General features: G+C 37.5%; 2 protein-coding genes across 3 annotated transcripts in view; one reads left to right on the forward strand and one right to left on the reverse strand.

The window, feature by feature from the left end:
- Positions 1-993: 993 nt before the first annotated feature.
- On the forward strand, positions 994-23,216 carry nt5dc3.L (5'-nucleotidase domain-containing protein 3-like). Of its 2 annotated transcripts, none has more exons than XM_018252332.2 (14): positions 994-1,321; positions 5,512-5,699; positions 6,155-6,229; positions 9,210-9,265; positions 10,294-10,384; positions 11,225-11,362; positions 13,038-13,098; positions 14,842-14,944; positions 16,081-16,182; positions 17,094-17,175; positions 18,321-18,407; positions 20,119-20,259; positions 21,160-21,224; positions 22,171-23,216. In XM_018252332.2, exons 1-14 carry the CDS (start codon positions 1,111-1,113, stop codon positions 22,430-22,432), a joined length of 1,662 nt encoding a protein of 553 aa, XP_018107821.1. In that variant the 5' UTR covers positions 994-1,110; the 3' UTR covers positions 22,433-23,216. The 2 variants fall into 2 exon arrangements, with proteins under 2 accessions (XP_018107821.1, XP_018107823.1); XM_018252334.2 differs by having other exon boundaries at positions 1,037-1,321; positions 5,515-5,699.
- An 891-nt stretch (positions 23,217-24,107) lies between these two features.
- stab2.L (stabilin 2 L homeolog) overlaps positions 24,108-25,130 on the reverse strand; it is a 74,928-nt gene continuing 73,905 nt past the window's right edge. Inside the window, exon 69 of the mRNA XM_018252331.2 lies at positions 24,108-25,045. Within this exon, the coding sequence (XP_018107820.1) occupies positions 25,001-25,045 (45 nt within the window). The 3' untranslated portion in view covers positions 24,108-25,000. The remainder of the gene's footprint in view (positions 25,046-25,130) is intronic.

Below are 25,130 nucleotides of genomic sequence, written 5' to 3' on the forward strand. Positions count from 1 at the left end.
CGAAGGATTCGGGGGTTCGGCCAAATCCAAAATAGTGTATTTGGTGCATCCCTAGTTCAAACAGCAGGGTATAGTTTCCATTAAGCAATAATATACACAAGACATGTGCCAGACAAGAAGTGTAAAAAAACCATGAAGATTTGAAGTGGTGTGAGCAGAAACCTGCAGCTTGCATTTAAAGGAATTGTTCAGTGTAAAAATAAAAACTGGGTAAATAGATAGGCTGTGCAAAATAAAAAATGTATCTAATAGTTAGTTAGCCAAAAATGTAATGTATAAAGGCAACTCTCTTGGTTTACACTGACTGGTTACCCTGGTTACCAGGCAGAGACCAATCAGAGACTTGAGGGAGGGGGCCACATGGGTCATAGCTGTTGCTTTGAATCTGAGCTGAATGCTGAGGATCAATTACAAACTCACTGAACAGTTATGTCCCATGTGGCCCCCCTTCAAGTCGCTGACTAACTCGCACGAAGTAGTGTTCTGGCTGTGATGTTAAACATCCAGTCACTCCAGCCTTTATACATCACATTTTTGGCTAACTAACTATATTAGAAACATTTTTTATTTTGCACAGCCTATCTATTTACACCGTTTTTATTTTCACACTGAACTGTTCCTTTAAGCACATGGTATTTCTATGCGCCTCACTTTGTCTCTGTATATGTGTTTATTACGTTCAGTATGTGTAGCAGCAGCTATTCTGTCTCAACTGGCCAATCGAGGCGCGCAAAACTGCTATTAACAGCTGCATAATAACAACCCGTGAGTAAAACAAATGACTAACGTTTTTAGACGACATTACATTGGGCACATTGTTGTAACTGCTTCAATTTGGTTTGGTCACTGCAATGACATCCCTGGAATCGCTGCTGAAACTCCCCTTCGTAAACAAACCCGCCTGCTCCTGACACCTAATCTGCTCCAGACACTGAAAGCGCGGCCCATACGTCACTGGCCCGCGTGCTACGCCACGCCCCTCAGCCTTAATACTGACAGGGATACCCTAGGCAGGCCCCGCCTCCCTACGTTGATGTCACTAGGAAGGGACTGTACAGGCAGGCAGCCTATATAAAGTCCCAACCGCGTTGCTAGCGAGCATATTACGCCATGACTTCGGCTGTACCCTTGTTAAGCAGGTGGTGTAGGGCGACCCTCACTGCTGGGAAGAAGCTGACTCATATCGCAGAGCCGGCTTCCTGCAAAGGCGTCTGGCGTCAATGTGTTCGTACTTTGGCTGCGCTTTCAAATGGACCGGAGCCGGGCGACATGCGGGGTTACTTGAATTCTAACTACAAGGAGGTGAAACAGAGCATCAATGGTGAGAGGGTCAGCAGCAGCTTAGCTAGTAGTGCTTGAGAGCTCTGAGCTGGGGGAGGGGAATTCACTCAGCCCTTGACACCTGTCATCACCTTGAACCCTGGAGAAACAAGTGTTGCGATAGATCATAAAGGCGATAAATCTCTCTATTTCAGTTTAGGATCAATAGATAAGCATTCTTCTCTAATTACTAAGTGTTCGGACACCCGCAGGCAGAACACACGTTTACGAGCAAGGACGGAAACAAGGAGGATTTGAACCTGCGCCACTGTCGCAGTTATTGCTGCATCTGTCACTTCTAACCTGTCCTGCTCAGCGTGAGGCTCCCTTGCTGCCGCACAGCTCTCTGGTTTCTGCTACATTTTTTCAGGTGTCAGAATCTGCAGAGCATGTTGGTTTTTAAGTTATTTAGCTTTTTATTCAGCAGTTCTCTAGTTAGCAATTTAGGCAATCTGGTTGCTAGCATCTAATTTACCCTAGCAACCATGCCCTGATTTGAATAAGAGACTGGAATATGAATAGGAGAGGGTCTGAATAGAAAGTAGCAATAACAATAAATGTGTAACTACAGAGCATTTGTTTATTACATCGGATCAGTGACCCAGAAAGAGCCCAAAGAAGGCAGCAAATAATTCAAGAATTATAAAAAAGAAAGAAATGCAGGTCAACTGAAAAGTTGCTTAGAACTGACCATTCTATAACATAGTAAATGTTAAATGAAGGGAGAACCACCCCTTTCATACCACGATGGAACGGTTCACTTTAAAAGCATTTCAGTTTTTATATTATTATTATTTAGTTCATTGTCTAAATAAAGTGGAGGAACTTTAAGGCAATTTGTAATTGTAAAAAAACTGGACTCTTGTCTTGTGGAAGCATCTTCTACAAATGTGCTGCGCAAAATTGTATTTATATTTTTCATTGAGGTGAATTGAATCGTTTAGTGTGGTTGGGTTTAGGTGACAGCGGTTAGAAGGGCTTCTAAGAAAACGAATATTTTCTATTACTGTATATATTTGCATGCTGTAAGTGACAAACTCATGAGCGTCATACACATGAGAACCACAGATACATGTGAAGTCCAAGTTAACATATATAGTTTGCAAGTCTCTAGGCCGTTCATAATATTATCTGGCTAATGCAGAGAGCTGTAGTTTAGCAAAATTTGGTGGTACAGGTATAGGATCCCTTATCTGGAAACCCGATATCCAGAAAGCTCCGAATTATCCCATAGACTCCATTTTATCCAAATGATCTAAATTTTTAAAAATGATTTCCTTTTTCTCTGTAATTATAAAACAGTAGCCTGTATTTGATTCCACCTAAGATATAATTAATCCTTATTGGGAGCAAAACCAGCCTATTGGGTTTATTTGAAAACCCCAGGTCCCGAGCATTCTGGATAACAGGTCCCATACCTGTATATAGTCTGGTTTCCAGCCATTTAGGGAGGTCATTTAAAAATCTCTCTTCGAAGAACAATATTATTATATATGGGGAAAATACAACTGGTTTGAAAAAGCTTATGTCTCCCATGTGAGTCATAATACTTTTATGGACTTGTGCAGACATGAAAATCACAGCAGTACAGAACTGAATTTTCAAAGCACCTGAAATAAGATTACTTAACAAGGTAGCAATTCCAAAATGCCCCTAACAGTACATTGACCCCCGGTCTTTCTATTCAAAAACAGCAAATCTTTGCTGAAATTTGTGGATTTTATAAAATTTTTGAATATTGACTCAAAACTCCCAAAATTCTGATACAGGATACCTTAGGTGGTGTGGGGAACTCATATGCACCTGCCATCCCCCTAGATAAACTGCTAGTAGCAAAGCATTATGCTCTATTGATATGACATCATGATTTTCTAAAAACCAGACTGCTGATGTGTGTTACACTAAAATTGTCATTATACTATGTGTATGTGTATTGGTCAACTGAAGGCTTGTGTATCCGATTCGTTTGCCGCAAACCATGAGATTTCATTGTGATGAGTGTATTAACTGACCATAAGCACAAGGAAGAAACATTCAACCATATGATAAAATTACATTGTATGTGGGCATATACTACCCACAAATAATCAATATAATATGACTATCTGCATACTTGGGATGTTTAGATTGCTCACAAGCGCCTTACCTCAAGCCAGTGTCCTCCTCATAGTTGCCGGCTCAATATAAACAAAGAGGGTAACAATAATAACAGTAGTAAGAACAGGGAATCTCTGGAATGCTTACTTTTTATGAGTAAACTATTCTAGAGGCTGACGTTATCCTTCATTTGAGCAGATTGTAAAGCTATTAACTAATCTATAGCTATTAACTATTCATATTTATATAGTATATCGATAATAATATGTCAAATCAACTGGATTCGCTGTATTTTTCTCTTTCCTTGAAGACGTTTCGCTGGTCATCCGATCGATTTCTCAATTCTGAATTAAGGCCAGTCTAGTTGATTTGACAAATTACTATAGATATACCATGACCTGGAGGAATGAAAATCTTCCCAGACATATTCATCAGTAAAACAATTAGAGTCTTATGTTATCTTTTAACTGAACAGATTGTTTCTTTGGAAATGTTTCTTTCAATAGCTGTACATTTCCAGAGGTAGGAGACAATTCTGATCAGCGCTCAATCTGTTCACACTTCTGTTTATTTCCTTGAAGGAGAAGATAATGGTGTATTTACCACTTCCACTCCCTTCTCTTCTTGGTAATTCTAGCATTGGGCCTTTATTCATCTTTGTTTTATTGCCTGTATTACATTTCAGGAATTACAGTTAAAGGACAAGTTTAAGTCAAGCAACAGCACATTAGGGTAGGGACACACTGGGCGATTTGGGGAGATTTAGTCGCCTGGCGCGACTTTCCACGACCAATCTTCCCCGAATGCCTCCCCTCGCTCTGCGCCTGGCTAAAATGAAAAATCGCCTGCGCTAATCACACGCGGCGATTCGTTTTCCGAAGTCGCCCGAAGTTTCCTCGTGAGGCAACTTCGGGCGATTTCGGAAAACGAATCGCCGTGTGTGATTAGCGCCGGCGACTTTTCATTTTATCCAGGCGCAGAGTGAGGGGAGACATTCGGGAAGAAAAGTCGCTGCGATTAGTCGCCAGGCGACTAAATCTCCCCAAATCGCCCAGTGTGTCCCTACCCTTAAGCTGTTTTATGCTTTTCTCTGTGCACAAATTAACATTTTCAATTATTTAAAAGTACTTTGTAAATTAAACTGTGAAAAAATGGTTCCTGTCCTTTGCTATACTTTTCTACAGAAACAATGTTTTGAAAATCAAACTCTGCTGCAGCCAAGGTCATAGTTCCCACAATGCCCTGCAATTTTTTTTTCTTCTTCTTCAGGGCTGTATGGCAATATGGGAATCAAAGTCATGGCTGGTGAGCCAAATACTTATACAATGTTACAATGATATGAGTAGCCAGGGAAAGGATAGAATGGAGACACATACTGCTTTTAAAGGGGTTGTTCACATTTAAGTTTACATGTAGTATGATGTAGACCATGATTTTCTGAGGCAATTTGCAATTGGTTTTCATTTTTATATTATTCCGTTAGCTAACTTTTTATTCATTAGTGCTCCAGTTTGCAGTTTCAGCAATCTGGTTGCTACGGTCCAAATTACCCTAGCAACTGTGCATTGATTTGAATAAGAGCCTGGAATTTGAATAGGAGAGGGCCAGAATAGAAAAATTAGCAATAAAAGGAAGCAATGACAAAAAAAGTTGTAGCCTCACAGAGCATTTGTTATTTTTAGATGGGTCAGTGACCCACATTTGAAAACTGGAAAGAGTCAGAAGAAGAAGGCAAATAATTCAGAAACTATCAAAAAGAAAAAATGAAGGCTGATTGAAAAGTTGCTGAAAATTAGCCATTCTATAACTTACTAAAAGTAACTTCAAGGTGAACCACCCCTTTAATTATAATATAATTTATAAATAACTATAATCTTTTAAAATTTTGAATTAATGTTTATTGGATGGTTTAATAAAATTACATCTTTCTTTCATTGCGCAAAATCTGTTTCTGGCTAGATTTTACCTCCTAACAGAAAGGTAGTCTCCTGAAACAGTTTTTAAGGCACCACTAAATTAAAGGCATATTAACACTGTACAGGTGTGTGTATATGCTAACATGTTGTTCTGTTTTATATTTTTACCTTGATAAAGAAGAACTCGCCCCTTCAATTTCAAGCAATTTGCTGAATCCATATGCCATCTTTGCCAACAACGAAATGAGTCTGGAGGATATAGAGGTTTATGGCTTTGATTATGATTATACCTTGGCTTTCTACTCCAAAGACCTTCATACATTGATTTTCAACACTGCTAGAGATCTTCTAATCAACGAGCATCGGGTAAGTTTAATATTTTTAAATTAACGAGATCCACCAATAAATAAAGCAAGAGCCAGGCAAAATAATTAATAAACCAATTGCTTATGCAGAAATAGTGTGTCTTGAATACAACACATGAAACTTTACTTGCAGCTTAACATTTGTTTTTAATGAAAAAAAAAGTTTAATCTCATTTTAAAAATAATTGTGCAATGTTTATTTGAAATTTGCTTCCTCTAAATATCAGGTACTAGATCCCATATTTGTCTTTAAAATCCGACTATTCTTATTATAAAGCTGTTTGCATTGGTTGATAAAGTTAATATACTGAAAATGGTTAACTTGCCATCCTACTCTTTCCAGGGCAATAAATAGGTTGTCACAGATCTGAAAATATAATTTGTTAAGGTTTGAAGCTGAAAATTATCTGTATAAGTATGTATTAACTGCTACGAGTTTATTTGTAATCCTTGTAGTATCCTAAAGAAATAAAGAGGTTTGAATATGATCCAAACTTTGCAATCCGTGGCCTTCATTATGATGTTCATAAGGTAACTATAAATCATAAATATCTATTTATAATATATGAGTGAGATTTGTTTAAATAAAATTGTGTACTTACAACTTACACTATGTAGAAGGGAGAATAACTCTAAAATTGCTGCCACCGCATAAGTAAATCGTTACAATAGAAAGGAAAAGAAAAAAATAATACAGTGCCTGTGCCTGTCCAGTTGCTAGGAAGTTGTGTTTGACACCATTGAAATGGAAATAGCCCTCTGAAAGTGCTATAAGATAAGTGTAAGGAAAGATTTATATTACACTTTAGATATACTTTTGGGTAACACGGTCAACCACTTCTAGTGTTTGGTATGTTTTATAACAAACATTGTAATTAGCAGCAATAACCATAAACGTAATAGTGCGCATGTGCAGCACCGTGTGTCTGTAGCATCCTTTACATTGTGAGACACAGGTACCACTCTGGTACTAAGAACAAGAAAACATAAATGCAGTTTAGTTAATTTGTGTATTGTGTCAAAACAATACAAGTGAAATTTGGTGTTATTTAGCTAGCGGTTGTACCGCAAAGGTGATTGAAGCCCTTTGAGAAGATTATTTGGTGTATGTATATATGTATATATATATATAAATATATATATATATATATATATATATATATATTAACACCAGCTTTATCTAAAGTCTAATATAAATTCTTCCCTAACAAATTTACATTTTCTTCATTTTTGTAGTAAGAGCAGGGAATCTGTTTCTCTTAGTTTAAATCATGTGCAAGGTAATGTTTTATAACAGAGACAAAAGAAATCTTATTTGGATAAAATGGAGTCTATGGGAGAAGGCCTTTCTGTAATTGGGAGCTTTCTGGATAACTAGTTTCCGCATAGGATCACCACCTGTCCGGATTTCACTCGGACAACCCGGTTTTTGTAAGGGCTGCCTGGGTGAAGAGTTCCTGTCCGGATTTCCGAATTAGTAAATCTGGACAGGGAATTGAAGTGAATGACCTGGCCAATAACTGATCGCAAATTACTAATCGCCACGTCATAAGCCCCCCCCCCCCTTCTGATGTCACTGGCCTGCCCCCCTGCCCGTTTTTACACGAAAATGGATGGATCCCATACCTGTGTTATTGTTGCGGGGGAGCATAATTACATTTGTAAATGGAAGTTGGTCCATTACAGTGAACATTTCACTGATAGAAATATTTGTGTGCATACCCAAAATTTGAGGCAGGCATTATTCCTTACTTCTCTTTGACCTTGAATCCCTCACACATGCCTTTAAACTACTTCCCAGATGACACTTTGCATCTTACCTACCAGTCAAAGCTCTGCCTTTTGGTTCAGACTCCATCTTGCCTTTGTAAACTCCCCTCATCTGATTATAGGCACCACAATGGATGCCACAGGAAAACTGTTACAACTCCTTTCAGGTGCCAAGCTACTAACTTTGGTCACTGTGGAGCGGGTTACTTTCCTGCAAAATCTCACTGTCCTTGTAATTTAACGTTAGGTCCCTGGATTTTACTTGACTAGATATATATTCTAAAGGTTTCTGGGAATTGTAGTTTTGAGACTGAAGGTTGATGCAATCGGTTCATCTGCCTTTGAATTGTATTTCTTTACAAAAACATAAGCACCTGATTTTAAAGTGTTCAGGCTAAATGTATATTTTAATGGTTTGGTGCTCAAGAGAAGAGACAGAAAGCGGAGTATATAACGTCGCACAATCCCAAATTACCCCTGTGTTAAACAAAGTGCCTACCTGCCTGAGGCGATCAACTTAGGAATTAATTAAATAATTAAATTGTTGTGTTCTTATTGTGATCAATCCTGTAAAATCTTCTGTGATTAACAAAACAAAATTGAATAAAGTGCGTTTATAAACAATTCATAGTGACTCGATTCTTTAAAGTGCCGTAGCTTAGCCGCTAATTTAGCGGTCACAAAACTGGGAACCATAAGGAACTTTATTTAAGCACGCAGTGGGTCTGAGGACCAGAGGGGGAGGAACGGTTTACCTTCTTTGGGTGGGGGAAATTATCTTCTGAGTGTCCTGTTCAGCGGATCTGTCAGTACAAGGTGGTGCCTTTGTAGTGTCTAGGGAATAGGCCATAACGCTTTAGGTGCCTCTGAGAGGACACAGTGTTAGTCAAATTTTGCGCACACCATACTGTACAGTGGCTGACATACTACGCTTGATTATTTAAGGACACCTCCCCACTATCCCTAATCCTCGCTTACCTTGCTCAATCTCTCCGGAGATCACTGCTTCAGTGCTAACTTACCCTTCATGCACTCCCTGACTACTATTTAGCCAGTATAGGGAAACGGGTGTTGTAAGATCGATATGGGAACAGTCTAAGGAAACTTTTTCACTGTCACCCCTTTTCATACTAAATCCAGATCTGATTTCCACCCTTCTGTTTTAATTGTTTTTAGTGGTTTTAATAATTAATTCCCTTCTAACCAATGAATTTTAGTAGATGAAATAAAAGTTACTTTTTATGATGTCTCTTTAATTAGTCCAAGCCGCAGGCTTAAGTACATTCCCATGTTCACAACCAGGCACCATGCACTTTAAAGAATCGAGTCACTATGAATTGTTTATAAACGCACTTTATTCAATTTTGTTTTGTTAATCACAGAAGATTTTACAGGATTGATCACAATAAGAACACAACAATTTAATTATTTAATTAATTCCTAAGTTGATCGCCTCTGGCAGGTAGACACTTTGTTTAACACAGGGGTAATTTGGGATTGTGCGACGTTATATACTCCGCTTTCTGTCTCTTCTCTTGAGCACCAAACCAGTATTTATATAGGAGTGGTCAGCACATCCACGCCAAGTTGCTTCTAACTCTCGGTTAGGGGGCAACCCCAAAGAAAAACAACAGGTTAGAAGGTGCGGCTACCATCTACAATAGTTGTCAGTTAAATGTATATTTTACATGCACCTTAGCACAGTATAATAATTTGCCATATATTTTTGTTTGTCTTTAAGGCCTTGTTAATGAAGATTGATTCATTTCATTATATTCAATTAGGAACAGTGTATCGGTGAGTTCATTGTTATTTGGATTCTAAAGAATTCATGCAAAAGGGCTTTTATAGTAAATTCTGTTCTTCCATTTTCTTAATGTTTGTATATTTTTTCACAATTATCTTGTACTGATCTGCTCAAATAACCCTTTTGTTAATAAATGGTTAGTTCTGTGTTCTAAATACTTATCTTTTTACAAGAACAGGTTTTTTTTCATATGCTATTGTGATATACAGTAGTTCTGATGCTCTTGTTTATGGCTTATTCATATGTTATTGCCTTTATTTGTTTTTATAAAGGGTAATTTAGCCTAATATGTAACTTCAGGGCATTGGCTGTTGTAAAACTACAAAAATGGCCTTCACTCTTGGTCCTGTGTTGGGAGTTTTAGTCTGTGGACCTTGGTTAAGGACAGTTTCTGTAGCAGAAAAAAGTAATAGTAAAGTGTTTTGACCTATTATGTGCGTTAGACATGCATCGTAGGACTAAAGGCAGATGGATTATTTGCTCAGTTTTATAAAATTATTTTTCCCTCCATAAAAGGTGCCTGCTTCATAGAGCTTGCAGTTGAGTTTTTTTTTTTTTTTTTTGGGGGGGGGGACGACTTAGTTTTACTGGGCTGGATGGGCCCTTTGCACAGGAGGTTCAAGATTGGCAAATGGCCTACTAATCTACTGAGCAGTATTGCACTAATTACTAATGAGGGCTCTGCTCCAGTTACAAATGTTGCAATAGCTTTTTAATTACTTCTCAATCAAGTAGCTCCCTAATAAGGGAATAAACATGTCCCTGTAAAGGTTATGGGTGTATGATGACCTTAAACACTTGGTCCGATCGCCTTGTACCCAGTTTTACATTTTCAGTAATGAATGTTGGTTAGTTTGAGTAGGAGAGCACATATAACAGCATTTATATTATTGTGTTGTAGGTTGACCAAATTGTATAAAAAAATTATGACAGTATTAGTACTGAATGACAATCATAAGTTCTGTAATATCAGAAAACGATTTATTATAGTGTCTGGACATTTTCATTATCTCAACAGAGGATTAAATGTTGTACCAGACTCAGAAGTCATTGAAATGTATGAAGGATCCCATGTTCCACTGGAACAGATGAGCGACTTTTATGGAAAGGTATCATTAGGCTTCATGACTAAATTCAAATTAAATGCTTAGTAATCCACCCAATCATGTTGGTTGAATATGACCAGTTTAGCTCTTGGAATACACAGTATGGCAGTATCAATGATACAATTGCAACTGGTTTTCATTTTTTAATTGTTGTGTGAGTTATTTTGATTTTTATTCACCTACTTTTCAGTTTACAATTTCAGCAGTCTGGGTGTTAGCAACCATGCACTGATTTGAATAAGAGATATGAATAGGAGAGGACCTGAATAGAAAGATGAGTAATAACAAGTTGCAAAAAAGGGGAACCACCCCTTTAATGTTATGCACTTTCTTTAGAGGTTTACTAGCCATATCTCTGCTTGAGGATCACAAATCTATCTTGTTTATCCAATAACTGGCAAAGGTATTTGGGAAAGCATATCCTATGCATGTGAAATAAGATTGGGGGAGGAGTTAACTGATGCTACATCGCAAGCATTATGAGTGAGCTGGAAAACCATTTTGCTGTGATAGGTGCTATTTTAATCTATAGCCTTTAAGCATTTAAGGTATAATTTAATTTTTGAGGTCTTCTATCTGAGGTGGGCTAAGAGTTTATGCCAGGTAGAGAATGGCAGCTTGTTTCACATATTTAGGCCAATATAGCATTTGTGTATATGTTTTAAATCTATAGATCCGCATTAATAAGTATCCATTCATTTTAAAGTATTTCTCTAGCTTAAAAAAAAACTCTATTTAGCTTTGCGCTAGACTTGTTCATATCTGGTAGAACTGGCTGCTTTTGGCTCTCTTGACTTTGAAATAAGGTTTATACATTCCACTTGTATTTTTTTCTTTCTTCAGAGCTCAGAAGGGAATACACTGAAGCAGTTCATGGATATATTCTCATTACCAGAGATGACTCTTCTTTCCTGTGTTAATGAGTACTTTCTGAAAAACAACATTGATTATGAGCCAGTCCACCTGTACAAAGATGTAAAGGTATGCTAGTGTATGTTTTTCTCGTGACACGTCACACGTGAACACAAATAAATGCATTTCAGGCCAATCTCTGTGTAGCTGCACTGAGGCCAACACTCTGTCTGTCAGAGGAGCTACACACAGGAGCGGATCCACTTCTCTCCACCTGTATAATGTAGGCAAACTGTGTGCCCTCAGCCTTAGTGTTGTAACTTGAGTTTACTCTAGTTATGTGTACTGACCCACTCACATTTTTCCCCCTTTTTCCTTTCTTAAATAACTTCACTGATTTAATGTTGTCACCGTTTTATAAAGCAGAATCAAATTGCAGTCACTTACTGGATATATTTCTAAGGCATGGTAATGTGGTATAGTGTTCATAACTGTATATGCAAGATCAAACATGGTAAATCAACAACAATAAATGACAATGTAATCAATTGGATGGTGATCTGAAGTTTATATGGTAACGGTGAGATAGATGTGGTGGTTTTACTCCTGTGTAAACAGTGGGGGATACTGGTGTTATTAAGGTACCTGGCTGAGGTACCTGGGTACATCCATTCCAAATGTAGCTTGTACATAATCACATGGGTATAAAATCATTTACTAATATAATGAGTACATTTAGATGCCTTGGGTGAATCATCTTGTGTTACACGAAGCCATTTCTCTTTCTTAACAGTAAATGTGTTGGTGTGTGTGTGTGTGTGTATGCGTGTGCAGGCTGATCTGATTCAAATCTGCAGGGAGCAGATCTGCTTCTCTAAGCCTGCAAAAATATGCAGACTGACAACAGCTGGAGCCTTCAGCACAGGGTAAGACTCGAGCTTTGGGGGCCCATCGTGACTGCAAAACTAAGGGCTCTCCTGGCAGTCCCCAGGGCGCCCTCCCAACCTCCAAACTTACACTGCACACATAGGCGAAAGACGCACCACAACAGCTGATTGGGGGAGCAGGTCCCAGTCTTAACCCTGCTTCTGCCTGTGTGCCCATAGCCTTAAGGCAGTGATCCCCAACCAGTAGCTCGTGAGCAACATGTTGCTCTCCAACCCCTTGGATGTTGCTCTCAGTGGCCTCAAAGCAGGTGCTTGTCTTTGAATTCCAGGCTTGGAAGCAAGTTTTCATTGCATAAAAACTAAGTATACTGGCAAGTATAGTCTCCTGTAGGCTGCCAGTCCACATAGGGGATACCAAATGGCCAATCACAGCCCTTATTTGGCACCACAAGGGACTTTTTCATGCTTGTGTTGCTCCCCCACTCTTTTTACATCTGAATGTTGCTTACGGGCAAAAAAGGTTGGGGACCCCTGCCTTAAGGTCTGTTTTATCAGTAGACAATTTACTCACCGTTATGTTTCAAAATACTAGAAAACCCAAAACCCAGGACTCTTTGTGGGAGGTAAATTAGTTCCTGAACAAGTTGACTGTAGTTTTTGGGAATAGGACAGGGATCTGATTGTAAGCTGTAGTGGGGCAAGTACTGATGGGAATCATATATGATGTCTGCAAGGTGCTGCAGAATACGTTAACGCTATATAAAAAATAAGAATGCTTCTATTACCAATACTTTGCCCATCTTTGCTTTTAAGTGTAGCTTGCTTCAAGCTTCAAACAAATGCAAGTTTTTAAAGGCTTAACATAAACTTTCCTTGCTTCTCAAGAAAACACTCACAGGTCTTTTTTTACTTACCAGGAAGCCATAAGAGATGTTCATGTAAAAGGAATATTATACAGAGCCGTTGAAGCTGACATCGGTGAGTTAGGGGTAGTTTTCAATTGATTGTTTTAGAATTTTTTTACAAAGTTCCCATGCTGTGTATTATTAATCTGTAATTAACAAGCTTGTGTTTTGTTTTTTTTAATAAACATTAAAAAAAAGTTAGCCAAAACCTTGGTTATGGATTTGGCCAAATACCTAAATCCGAACAGAAATTGCCGACACGCGCACATAGTGCATTCCAGATTTTTCAATTATACCTATATAATCAGGGTCGGACTGGCCTGCCGGGGCCCCGGGGAAAACCCCGGTGGGCCCCTGGCCTTGGTGGGCCCTCTCTAATTAATTTTGCAGTTCACAGTAAAAATACTTAAATTTTGTACCTGGTGGGCCATCCAAACATTTTACTGAAACGCAGATGGTAGGTCCCACCAAAATCAGAAGAGCATTGGTAAAAGCCCAACGCTCGCATTACTCTGCATCTGCCCATAGTGCTGCGTACAAGTCGAGAACGCGTCGTGATTAATGGCCCCCTGCTCTGTGATACTGCTAGCGGCTAGCCTGCTCTGTGCCTGCCCGAGTGCACAACTGATGGTAAATCTTACCTACTTTTCAGGCAGGCAGAAGGCAGCAGAATATCCCCCTCGTGCACACGTCTATAGGCACGGCTCTCGGAGTGTTGCAGGCGGGGGTGGTTTATTCCGTGAGAACAGGGGGGGGGCTGAGGTACCATGTGAGAGCAGAAGTACAGATCTTGGTTTTGGCAAAACAAACTTAACTTTACTGGCTGAATTCCCTGCTGCAGCACTACATAAGGTACTGTCAGTTACTGACCTTAGGGACCAACTCATAAGATACTGAATATATATCATATAAATAGTAATGAGCGAATCTGTCCCTTTTCACTTTGAAAAAAAATTGGCGTAATGGTGAAAAATTCGCTTTTTTTTTGTTTCTTCGACTGTTTTGTCCAAATGCATTAAAGTTAATGGGTGATTTTTCTTATGGCGACTTTTTTGTCCAAATGCATAAGTCAATGGGTGTTTTTGTTTTGGCGATATTTTTGTTGTGGCAAATATTTCTGCATCAAATTTTTGAAGCAGTTTCACAAAAAAATTTGCAGATGATGAAATCCATGGCTACCAACAACATTCACTCATCACTACATATAAATGTCACAATATATGACTGATTAGTAAATAATTCAGATTATTGGTACATGGCAGTTCAGAAATCGGCACAATTAACATCAGAATTTAATAATTAGCCTTGTAGCATCAGCTTATATGAGAAACCTCATATCCAAGATGGGGAAAGTCCTGTGACAACTTTGAAGGCCTAGATCATTATTACTATTGAGATGCTGAACCTTTTGGCTGGTTCATTGTTATGTATGTAAAATATGGCAATTTTATCCATATTAATTTTTAGGGTCTACTTCTCCTTTAAGGGGCAGTGTGCAATTTTAGACGCAAGTCAACATGTTTTTGTTTTTTTTACCCACAATGCATAATTTTTCCTAAAAATTCAGCATAATTGTGGCAGTAAGGGAAAGATGGACCTTATACAAATGCATCCAATTTGTGTCAATATGTGAACAGTTGTGCTTCACTGCAAATTGAATGTGATTTATGTACATTACACAACAGGAGGCAGGATATATGTCTTTGGACACCTTTAATTAATGTGGCATCTGCAATTTGCGGCCATAAATGAGCCCTATAGATTACAAACTGTTTGTCTGGAATGATTGTATTGTTTCTTGTCTTTTACATTTTAGAAAGGTATATTTGCTATGGAGAAAGAACTCAAGCCGTTTTGTCAAAATTGTCAAATCATGGGAAGAAAATGTTTCTAATCACAAACAGCCCCAGCAGTTTTGTGTAAGTGTTTTTATATTGATTAGAACTGATATGTCTTTGTTATAGGGATGTATGTTTTGATATCCTTGACTACTCTGGAACACCATCTCCCAGTCATGTTCGGTATAGTGTATTGGAAAAATTAATATAAATTTCTGTTAAAATATTCTGTTATTAATGTTCAATAGATGACTAAGCAGAGAAGAACATTGAGATAATAGTAATAATTATATTTCTCACAAGCAAGGAAGTGGCTCATACACATCTGACATATTTTGGGATGATTCATTGCCATTTGTCTATTGCGATTTCATTTACAAGCAGCCTGTCAGTAATTTGATAGGCCTGGGAAGGAGTCCTATAGAGCTGCAGACAATTTGTTGCTTTTGGATGTTGTTTGATCTTCTAGTGGCACCTTTTATGCTTTTCTTTATGAGACCAAATTCCACATTTTAAGGTTATTCTGTTGAAACATAGCTAGTTGTGTAACATAAACCAGCTAGAGGGAGCTATGTAGAATGTCATTTCAACAACTTCATTTAAGTAGATACAATGTTGGTAATGGAAAATTACAGTTGCAGAAATTGGCAGCTATTGGAATTAGAATTTTGTAAGTAATGTTTAAAGCAGCATTGCCTTTAGATATTTCTTAGTTTATAATCAGTAGCTATGTGGTATAACGAATAGCAAAAGCTTTCAATTTGAATAGGAGACTATTTATGGGAATTACATTGCAGCACCCTATGGGGGTTATTTATCAAGGTCCGAATTTTGCTACAAACTCCAATCTAAGCCGCTCTGGTTTTTAACGCTTATTTATTATTACATTTTCCCCAAAATTATCTTTGCGGGAAAAGCTCCGATTTTCACGTTTTTTTTTCGTGAATTTTCCCCGAAAACGCCGAATTTTTCTGAGTTTTGCCCCGAGAGCTCCGAAAACATTGTGAAATTGCCCGAAACCCCCAACACAACCAAAAATCAATGAGACTGTTCCCATTGACTTTTATGCAACCTCGACAGGTTTGAGATGCCATGTTTTTATATTCGGGCTTTTTAGCCCTCGGGGTTTAATAAATTCCGAAAAAAATTGTGATTTATGTAAAAGCCTATTATAACACAAATTATGATCTTGAGTAGAATGCATATTTCACTTTCAGGAACAAAGGAATGAATTTCATTGTTGGTAAAGACTGGCGGGATCTCTTTGATGTGGTTATTGTTCAAGCTGACAAACCGAATTTCTTCAATGACAAGAGAAGGTGAGGTTTTTTCCCCCTGAATATTCAGTGCAGTATTTAACCATAAATGTTGCTTGAAGGATTAACTGTGAAAGTACTCCAAATTTTATGTTTATACAACATCTAACAAATACATGAATGTAGCATCCTGCTATTTAATGAAAACCATTAAATGTGTGTGTGTATATATCTATGTATGACTTTTATTCCACTGATTATGTTTCTTCATGCTATATAGGATTTTATTAAAGGAGAACTCTATATTCTGAACAACAGACAATTTATATACTAATAAGTGGCCTATCAAAAAGAGCTTGCACTTTTTCCTGCCAGCTGATCTGTTACTCTTTAATGTTTTGTATTTTCTTGAGCAGAGTATTTTCTTTTGAATAGCTTATAGTGACATTAAGACAGACAAAAGAGAATACAGTGAGCACAGTTTAGTAGATCTAATACTTGGCACAGTGATTATTTTGCTCCTTGTACTTCCTTCTTGGCAGATAACTTTTATAGGCAATGTTGTCACAGGGTTGAGTTTTGGTATGCATGACCAATTGTACCTGAATAGAAAATACTGTATAAAGAAATCCAATGCTGGGCTTTGGGTGTGATTTTGTTTTTATCAAAATGACCTTTTTCCTACATATTTTCCCACCTCGGCTGCTGGTCAAAACAGGGTGTTCCTTAAACATAAACAGTATGTTTGCTTTCTAGTTTGATACATACTTTGACCTTTGTTACCTAAAGACATTCTCCAATCTGATTAAATGAACAGAAGTATAAAGGCTTTTTTAAGCAGCTAACACTTCAGAGTAGCCTAGTAAATTTGTTTACCTCGTTACATCAAAACAATAATAGGACAAATATATTGTTCTTGTTTTATTAATATCTTTGTGTTTCATTAAATTTCATCTTTCTTCTACACAATTTAGGCCCTTTCGTAAGGTTGCAGAAAGAGGAGTTCTGTTGTGGGATAAAATTCACCAACTTGAAAAAGGCCAAACGTACAAGCAGGTATGGTGGTCCCTTGTTGGACCAGAAATGATTATTTATTAAAGGGGTGGTTCATCTTGAAGTTAACTTTCAGTATGTTATAGAATGGCTAATGCTATGCAACTTTTCAATTGTCCGTCATTATTTATTTATTTTTATTGTTTTTTAATTATTTGCCTTATTCTTCTGACTCTCTCCAGCCTTCAAATGGAGGTCGCTAAAAATAAATCCTCTGTAAGGCTACAAATGTATTGCTATAACTACTTTTTATTGCACCTCTTTCTATTCAGGCTCTCTCCTATATTTCAGTCTATTTAAATCAGTGCATGGTTGCTAGGGTAATTTGGACCGTAATTTGACCTGGAGAGCTGCTGAATAAAAATAAATAACATAAATTTAATAAATAATTTACAAATAATAAAAAATAAAAAGCCAATTGCAAATTGTCTCCAAATATCACTCTCTACATCATACTAAAAGTTAATTTAAAAGTGAACAACCCCTTTAATAACAGTGTATTGGCAAATACTTGCATCCCTCCACCCTGTCTCTATGATTGATTGAGTTATAATAACGGTGTAATTATTGATGGATTTGTTTTTATTTGGTCCATCTTATTACTGTGGTTAAAGGAATTGTTCAGTATAAAAATAAAAACTAGGGAAATAGATAGGTTGTGCAAAATAAATAATGTTTCTAATATAGTAAGTTATCCAAAAATGTAATATATAAAGGCTGGAGTGACTGGATGTCTAACATAATAGCCAGAACCCAACTTCCTGCTTTTCAACTCTCTTGGTTTCTACTGGTTGGTTACAAGACAGTAACCAATCGGTGACTTATGGGGGGGCACATGGGTCATACCTGTTGCTTTTGAATCTGAGCTGCATGCTAAGGCTCAAATGCAAATTCACAGTTATGTCCCTTGTGGCCTCCCTTATAGTCAATGACTGACTCAGAGTTAGAGAGCTGAAAAGCAGGAAGTAGTGTTCTGACTATTATGTTAGACATCCAGTCACTCCAGCCTTTATACATTACATTTTTGGCTAACTAACTATATTAGAAACATTTTTTATTTTGCACAGCCTATCTATTTACCCAGTTTTTATTTTTACACTGAACTGTTCCTAAGTGTTACTTATTTTCCATTTATGTTTCCTTTCCAGGGTAATTTGTTTGAATTTCTTAAGCTTACTGGATGGAGAGGGTCAAAGGTCTTGTATTTTGGAGATCATATATACAGTGATTTAGCGGTAAGCGACTATTACACAAAAGCCAGAATATAACACAGTACCATAATGTTAAAATACAGATTTTTATCTGTAGTAACTAGATAGATAAAGGCCCCCATACACGGTATGGGCCGATAAAAAAACAGACCGAGTCCGCAGCTCATTGGCCCGTGTTTGGGGCCATCCGTCGGGCGTCCCAGATCGGCATCTGTTAGTTGATGCAGTCCTGTGATCCGACCGCCCGTTTCGCCTCCATTCTGATCCAATTGTTGGGCACATCAATGTGGGCACATCAGCAACTCTCATTAGCTGACAAAGGAAAAATTAAGCTAGTTTTGATTTATATCATTCTGTGCAGGCCATGTGTTTAAAAATAAAAAGTTATTTGTGCCACAAAGTGCAATTTCAGCCCTGTTCAGCTGGCCATGACCCCACTGAACCTGTGTCATCTGTCCTTTTGGTGCCTTTTAATTGGATAACACTAATAGAAGCCTTTGGCATTATGACAAATAGGCTTGTGGCCAGGCCAGTGTGTTATATAGACAGTGGCTGCTTTGGCAAGGCTAACAGCAATGTTAGCGGGTACTGAAACCAATAGAAATACATATCTGTTTGATTCTTTCCATTAGTCATCTTATTTATTGGTTCATTGACTCAAAAATACAAATGTTACTCAGTAATCAGTAAAATTACTGATTATTGATCTGAATACTTTTGCAAGAACCTTAGCAAAGCCCCTTTTTTATATTCAAGGGCACCTATCATGAATGAAAATATCCCCCCTCCCCCGGAGGTACAGGATAAAACCAGCTCCAGTTTTTTGTGTTGTTTTTAATGCCATCTACAAGCATTAACCACTAGGAGAGAACACCTGGTGAGCCTGGTCATGTTCAGTAATGTGCATGTTAATAATAAGGGAGTCTTCCAGCTTATTAAAAGTGTTTTTTATGTGTTATGTTCATGCACGTAATGTTTGAGAACTGAGGTACTGTGTTCAGTGTCTGAACATGGGCATCTGATATTGTGTAAATCCTCACTCCCAGGGTAATGGGCAACTTACTGAACCAAAAATAAATATCAGTGCCAGTGGTGTAACTAGATATTACTGGGCCCCACAGCAAATCATTTTTTTGGCCCCCAAAATGTCTTGAGGTTGGCTTGTTTTACCAATATTTACTGAAATTGTTAATGAATTAGGGCCTCATGGGGCCCCTTTACCTCCTGGGCCCCCCTGCAGCTGCAGGGTCTGTTTCCTCTTTATTCACGCCCCTGAGCAGTGCTACACACAATGCAGATATCCTACAACTATCCTAGCAGGTTAATGGTAGTAGTGAGAGAGTGGGTGCTCACATCAGCTGTGACATAATGTTTGGGGCCTAGCACTGTTTATAAAGCAGGAAGGTCAGCGACTATGATCTTGCCAAGCTCCTAGTAGTAAGATAGGAGAGTTCAGGGAAGACACTGACAAATCTGTTGTGTTTAAATCAGCAGAAGAACAAAGCATGATATTAAAGAAAATATTCTAGTTAGACTGTGTGCATTTTACATTCATGATAGTTCCCCTTTAACATTTTTTAAGGATTTTATTTTCAATTTTTTTTAAACTACAAACAATTACAATAGGAAAGAAAGAAGCAAGAGAAGAAATCCCCATTTAATAGAAAAATTAAATGAATTTAGCTGTGACTTTGTTATGCAAGAAAAAACAAACCAATCTTTTCATTTTAAACAGGATCTGACTCTAAAACATGGATGGAGGACAGGTGCCATTATCCCAGAGTTAAAATCAGAGCTTAAAATCATGAACACCTCTCATTACATTAAAACCATGGCTTGGCTTCAAGGTCTAACCGGCCTGCTTGAACGAATGCAGGTATGTGTTGTTTTTTCTTATTCTGTCTGCACATGGGAGTGGGGCAGAATGTTTGTTTATATTACTAGTAAGTGTGTTTTCCAAAGGTGTATGGAAAGGCTGGTAAACTCCTAGTAGTACTGTGCTTGCTGTGTCATACGAGAGGGGTTTAATGTTACTGAGCGCTGTTAAAATCATTGTGTTAGTGCTTGAGCTTGTGAGAGAAGGAAAGAGTATAATGTCACAATCCTCCATATATTTTATTCCAAACTAGAGAAATGCACCAGTAGTAAAGCAAAGTCTAGAACACAATGGGGCTCATTTATAAACACTGGGCAAATTTGCACATGGGCAGTAACTCGTAGCAACCAATCAATGATCTGCAGGTTGAACAGTGAAAGCAAACATCTGATTGGTTATCATGGGCTACTGCCCAGGTGCAAACTTGCCCAGTGTTTATAAATGACTAATAATGACTGCACAATGCCCAGTCACTTGCTGTATAATGCTGCAGTTAAGTATACGTATGTATTATTAATCTTGAGGACGTAAAATGGACCTGCTAAAAAAAAAAAAAATCCTCACAGTTTTCGCACTCGCAGTCGCTTACATTTACTACTATTCATCACTGTAGAATATACAGCATTGGCACAAACTATGCTGACACTATAGACTATGGTTCCAAGTAAGTGTTGGTTCAGGGTTAAGACTTTCTGGAATGCAAACAAGTGGCTGGCTGAATTTGCATATCATTGGGGCCTTCTGGGTAAAAGTCACTTCTCATGTAGTTAATTATCTTGGCATGAACTAGCTTTGTGTTTTATATGTATTTCCTGCTTCAGAGTCAAAGAAGATATAACCTCTGCTATTCTCTCCTATATCTTTTTCTGCAGTCGCTCTAACCACATGTTTATCTACTAGGTGTACAGGGATGCGGAATCACAAATGGTTCTACAGGACTGGATCAAAGAAAGACAAGAGATGAGGTTGGCTTGTACACATATCCTGATAGTGTAGTATTTGTCGGGTGCTTGTTCAACTGTGAAATACATATTTAAATAAGGTGTATGATTCCCTAATGATATTTAGGCTTTATTTTAGGGAAATTGTTTACAGGTAGTAGACCTGTTACCCAGAATGCTCAGGACCTGGTGATTTCTGGATCCTTATTTGAATCTCCATATCTCAAGTCTACTGGAAAAAAACTTTTACATGTTGGTTAAACCCAACAGGATTGGTTAAATAGGCCAATTATATTTTATTACAGAGTAAAGGAGATTATTTTTTAAAAAATTAATTACTTGATTAAAATGTCTGTAGAAGATGGCCTTCTTGTAATTTGGAAATTTCTGGATTACAAGTTTCCGGATAATGGATCTTAACACTAAGGGGCTGATTTATCAAGGGTCGAATTGAAAATTCAAGTTCAAAATTAAAATTTTCGAGTTTTTTTTTAATGGTCAAAGCTGTCAAATTTGATTAGGGAGTTATCCAAATTTTTCAAAAAATTCTAATTCGATTTTCGAGATTTATCATACTCTGGCCCTTTAAGAATGGAAATTCGACTATTCACAACCTAAAACCTGCCGCATTGCTGTTTAAGTCAATCGGAGAGATCCAGGGATCAATTAGGAGTTTGCAGCCTACCTGACATTCAAGTTTTTTTTCTGGGAAAGAATAAGAATCTAATTCGATTCAAGTTTTTGAAAAATTCGATTTTTTTTTTTTTGGTTGAAGTTTGAATTTAGGGGAGTTTTGAAAACTCCCCTTTGATAAATGTGCCTGTAAGATTTAACACTTGTCAGTGGAGTCTGCTTCTGCCTTCTCTTATTTAGTATATAGATGTCAAGTGATTCCCTTTTATCTAGTCTTTCTGTCATTGCTACAAATATAAACATGTGACAAAAGGTTTTTTGTGTCTGTTTTCCACAGAGATTTGGCAAGGACGATGTTTAACCGACAGTTTGGAAGCATATTCAGGACTAACCATAATCCAACCTATTTCCTGAGGCGCTTGTCCCGCTTTGCTGATATTTACATGGAATCTTTAAGTTCCCTTTTGAATTATGACCTGCACCACACTTTCTTTCCTAAAAGGACTCCATTACAACACGAACTTCCGGTGTTTTCAGAGCAGCAGTACACTGCCACACTCAGGACCCCTCTTGGTAGGGAAATGGCTCAGATAAAGTGATTGTCATTTAGAAGGATGCACTACGGTCTGCACACTAAATGAAGGATGGTTCCCTCCTGCCTTCTCTTGTGTCTTTCCTTATTTAAACTGTCCGGCACTACATTCTCAGCTGTTCAATTGAATCATTGTTGTATTGATCGACCTGGAGAAATGATGATTCTCCTTGATACGGATTCAACGTCGTTTGTGCGAACAGTAAGTGTTTGAGACATTTGTCGCACTTTGTATATTGCACTTGAATGTCTGCAAAATCTATTTTGTTTTAATTTTTTTTCTCATACAACAGACTTTGTTGTGTATTTTAAAACTTGTTAATGCAACTCTATCTTTCAATGTGCTCTATTATATTTGTTGAAAGCTTTTTTTTTTTTTTTCATGATGGTTTTGCTTTCTGAGATCATAATGTTCATACATTTCCCTGTGTAGAAATAAGTGCACAAATGGTTAGTGCTATACAGGTAACTCTAAATCATGATCATTGCTTTCTTTTTGTTTTACACCACTCCCAAACAGTCTTTATTATTTATCACTCTACAACCCCCCCACCACACTTTTTTTTTTAAATAAGAGTTTTATGCATATTTCCTTCTGTGCTTAGAAAATTCACTTTTTTGTACTGTTTGTACATTCTTCTTTGCTGTTTTTTTTTTTTAAGCCAGTTGTGTTTTCCATGAGTTATACAGTGAGCATCAATGCAGTCTAAGGCAAACAGCAGTAAGTTTGTATTTATTAGTTTGTACCATTCAGTTGAAAACAACCCTGTAATTAAATTGTCATTGTGTGATCCTGCGGTTTTGTTTTTTTTGCCTTGTTTAAGTTTTTTTGCCAGCTGAATATTTCTGACGCTTTATGGCACTGGCAAGCACACACACAGCGATCCTGGGCCATTTTAAGTGGCATTTACATGGCAAAAATGGTGTAAATGGCTTCCCCATGTTAAATCTTTACTGTATCCCTTTTGAGTGTGGAATGTAACCCACATTAGCAGGGAAAGAACATGAAAACCGCCTGCAAAGAGTGTCCTGGCTGGAGACAAACTGAAGACCCGGCATTGCAAGGCAGCAATTCTAATCAATGCACAACTGTAACTAATGAGTAAATAAGAGCAGCTGTGGAAAATAATAGTATTATTATCTTTTGAAATCACCTACAGCTCACTTGGATAGGTGACTGTATAATGTTAGGATTGGTAAATATTTATTTTAGATTGAATGGCTGTGATCATGTCCTTACCTTTCAAAACCAGCAGTCCTGTTGTCATTTATGGCTGAGATGCAACTATTTAGTCACAGATGTCATGGGTTCTCTATATAAACATGTGATGCAGCTAGTCCTTTCTATGAGCTCTTCTGCAGTGTTGGGAATGAAAATGAGAGACAAGCTCCCTCAAAATCTGCAAGAGGCTCAGAGCAGATATTTGCATTGAGAATTATTCCAGTGTTTTTTGGGTAGAGATATCACTACCACTAAAGACTGAGCTTTCTTGGTTGGAAAGGAGGTGTTTCTCTGTTGTGATTGGTAGTGTGAACGAGGAGGAGTTTTACAATATAAAGGTATACATTTGCAAGGCAAGTGTCCACAGCCAAAGCAGAACTTCTCTACTTTCTTTTAATATTACAATAAATTGGGACATCTTTTTATTGTTCTGTGTTTATGAACCCACCACAGAGTTTTATTTACAATTACCTTTTGTTATTTATTTTAACAAGAAATGTTTTGTTACAATCCGTAGAGCAAAGAAATCAACAGAAAAGAATCTAAATTTACAGAAATCAAGTCATTTATTGCTATTAAACTATTATCTGCATGTGTGCACACAACCCCACACAAAATCTTATGACAGAGATACCAGTTGTAGATTTTTTTTAAACCCTGTGCAGAAATTGGATAATTGCTAATCTAACACCAATGTATTCAAAATAACATGAACGAAATTTACATTGCTGCCTGGTTAGAAAACTGGAAACTATTTATTTACATTTTCACAGCAAAGAAACCTTCTATGAATGCGCCTCATTATTAAATACATTGGTGAGAAGTTGTACAGTTGTATAGGATCTGTTATCTAGAATGCTCGGGACCTGGTGTTTTCTGGATAACAGATTTTGGAGCTTATTCATACCTTAAGTCTACTATAAAATCATGTAAACATTAAATAAACCCAATAGGCTGGTTTTGCATCCAATAAGGATTAATTATATCTTAGTTTGGATCAAGTACAAGGTACTGTTTTATTATTACAGAGCAAAAGGAAATCATTTTTTAAGATGTGGATTATTGGACCCTACGGGAGACGGCCTGTACATAATTCCCATTGGTGGTTATCGTGGCTGTTGCTGGAAGGAAAGGAAAAAAGCTATTTGCAGCAGTCAGTGGTTGATGTGGATTCTATTTGCTGCAGTCAGTGGTTGATGTGGTTTAAGATTCAGCTAAAGTAAATCATCAGATGTTGTATAGTTGGCACCAGTTATGGAAGCATTTGATTCTTCTGCTGGGCACTGACTTCTCAGAGTCATTATGTTCTGATATCTTCCAGATATTGCTAAAGTGTATATATGTCATTTACTGTTATTTGGCATGGCCAAAGCTCACAAGCTGTTGTTCATCAGAGTCCTTAAAGGGAAACAAAATAGTGTCAATGTACACATTAAACCCTGCACATCATTTCTGGCACATTTTTTGTAATCACTGGATCTTA

This window comes from Xenopus laevis, chromosome 3L, assembly GCF_017654675.1.
Source record: "Xenopus laevis strain J_2021 chromosome 3L, Xenopus_laevis_v10.1, whole genome shotgun sequence".
Lineage (NCBI taxonomy): Eukaryota > Metazoa > Chordata > Amphibia > Anura > Pipidae > Xenopus > Xenopus laevis.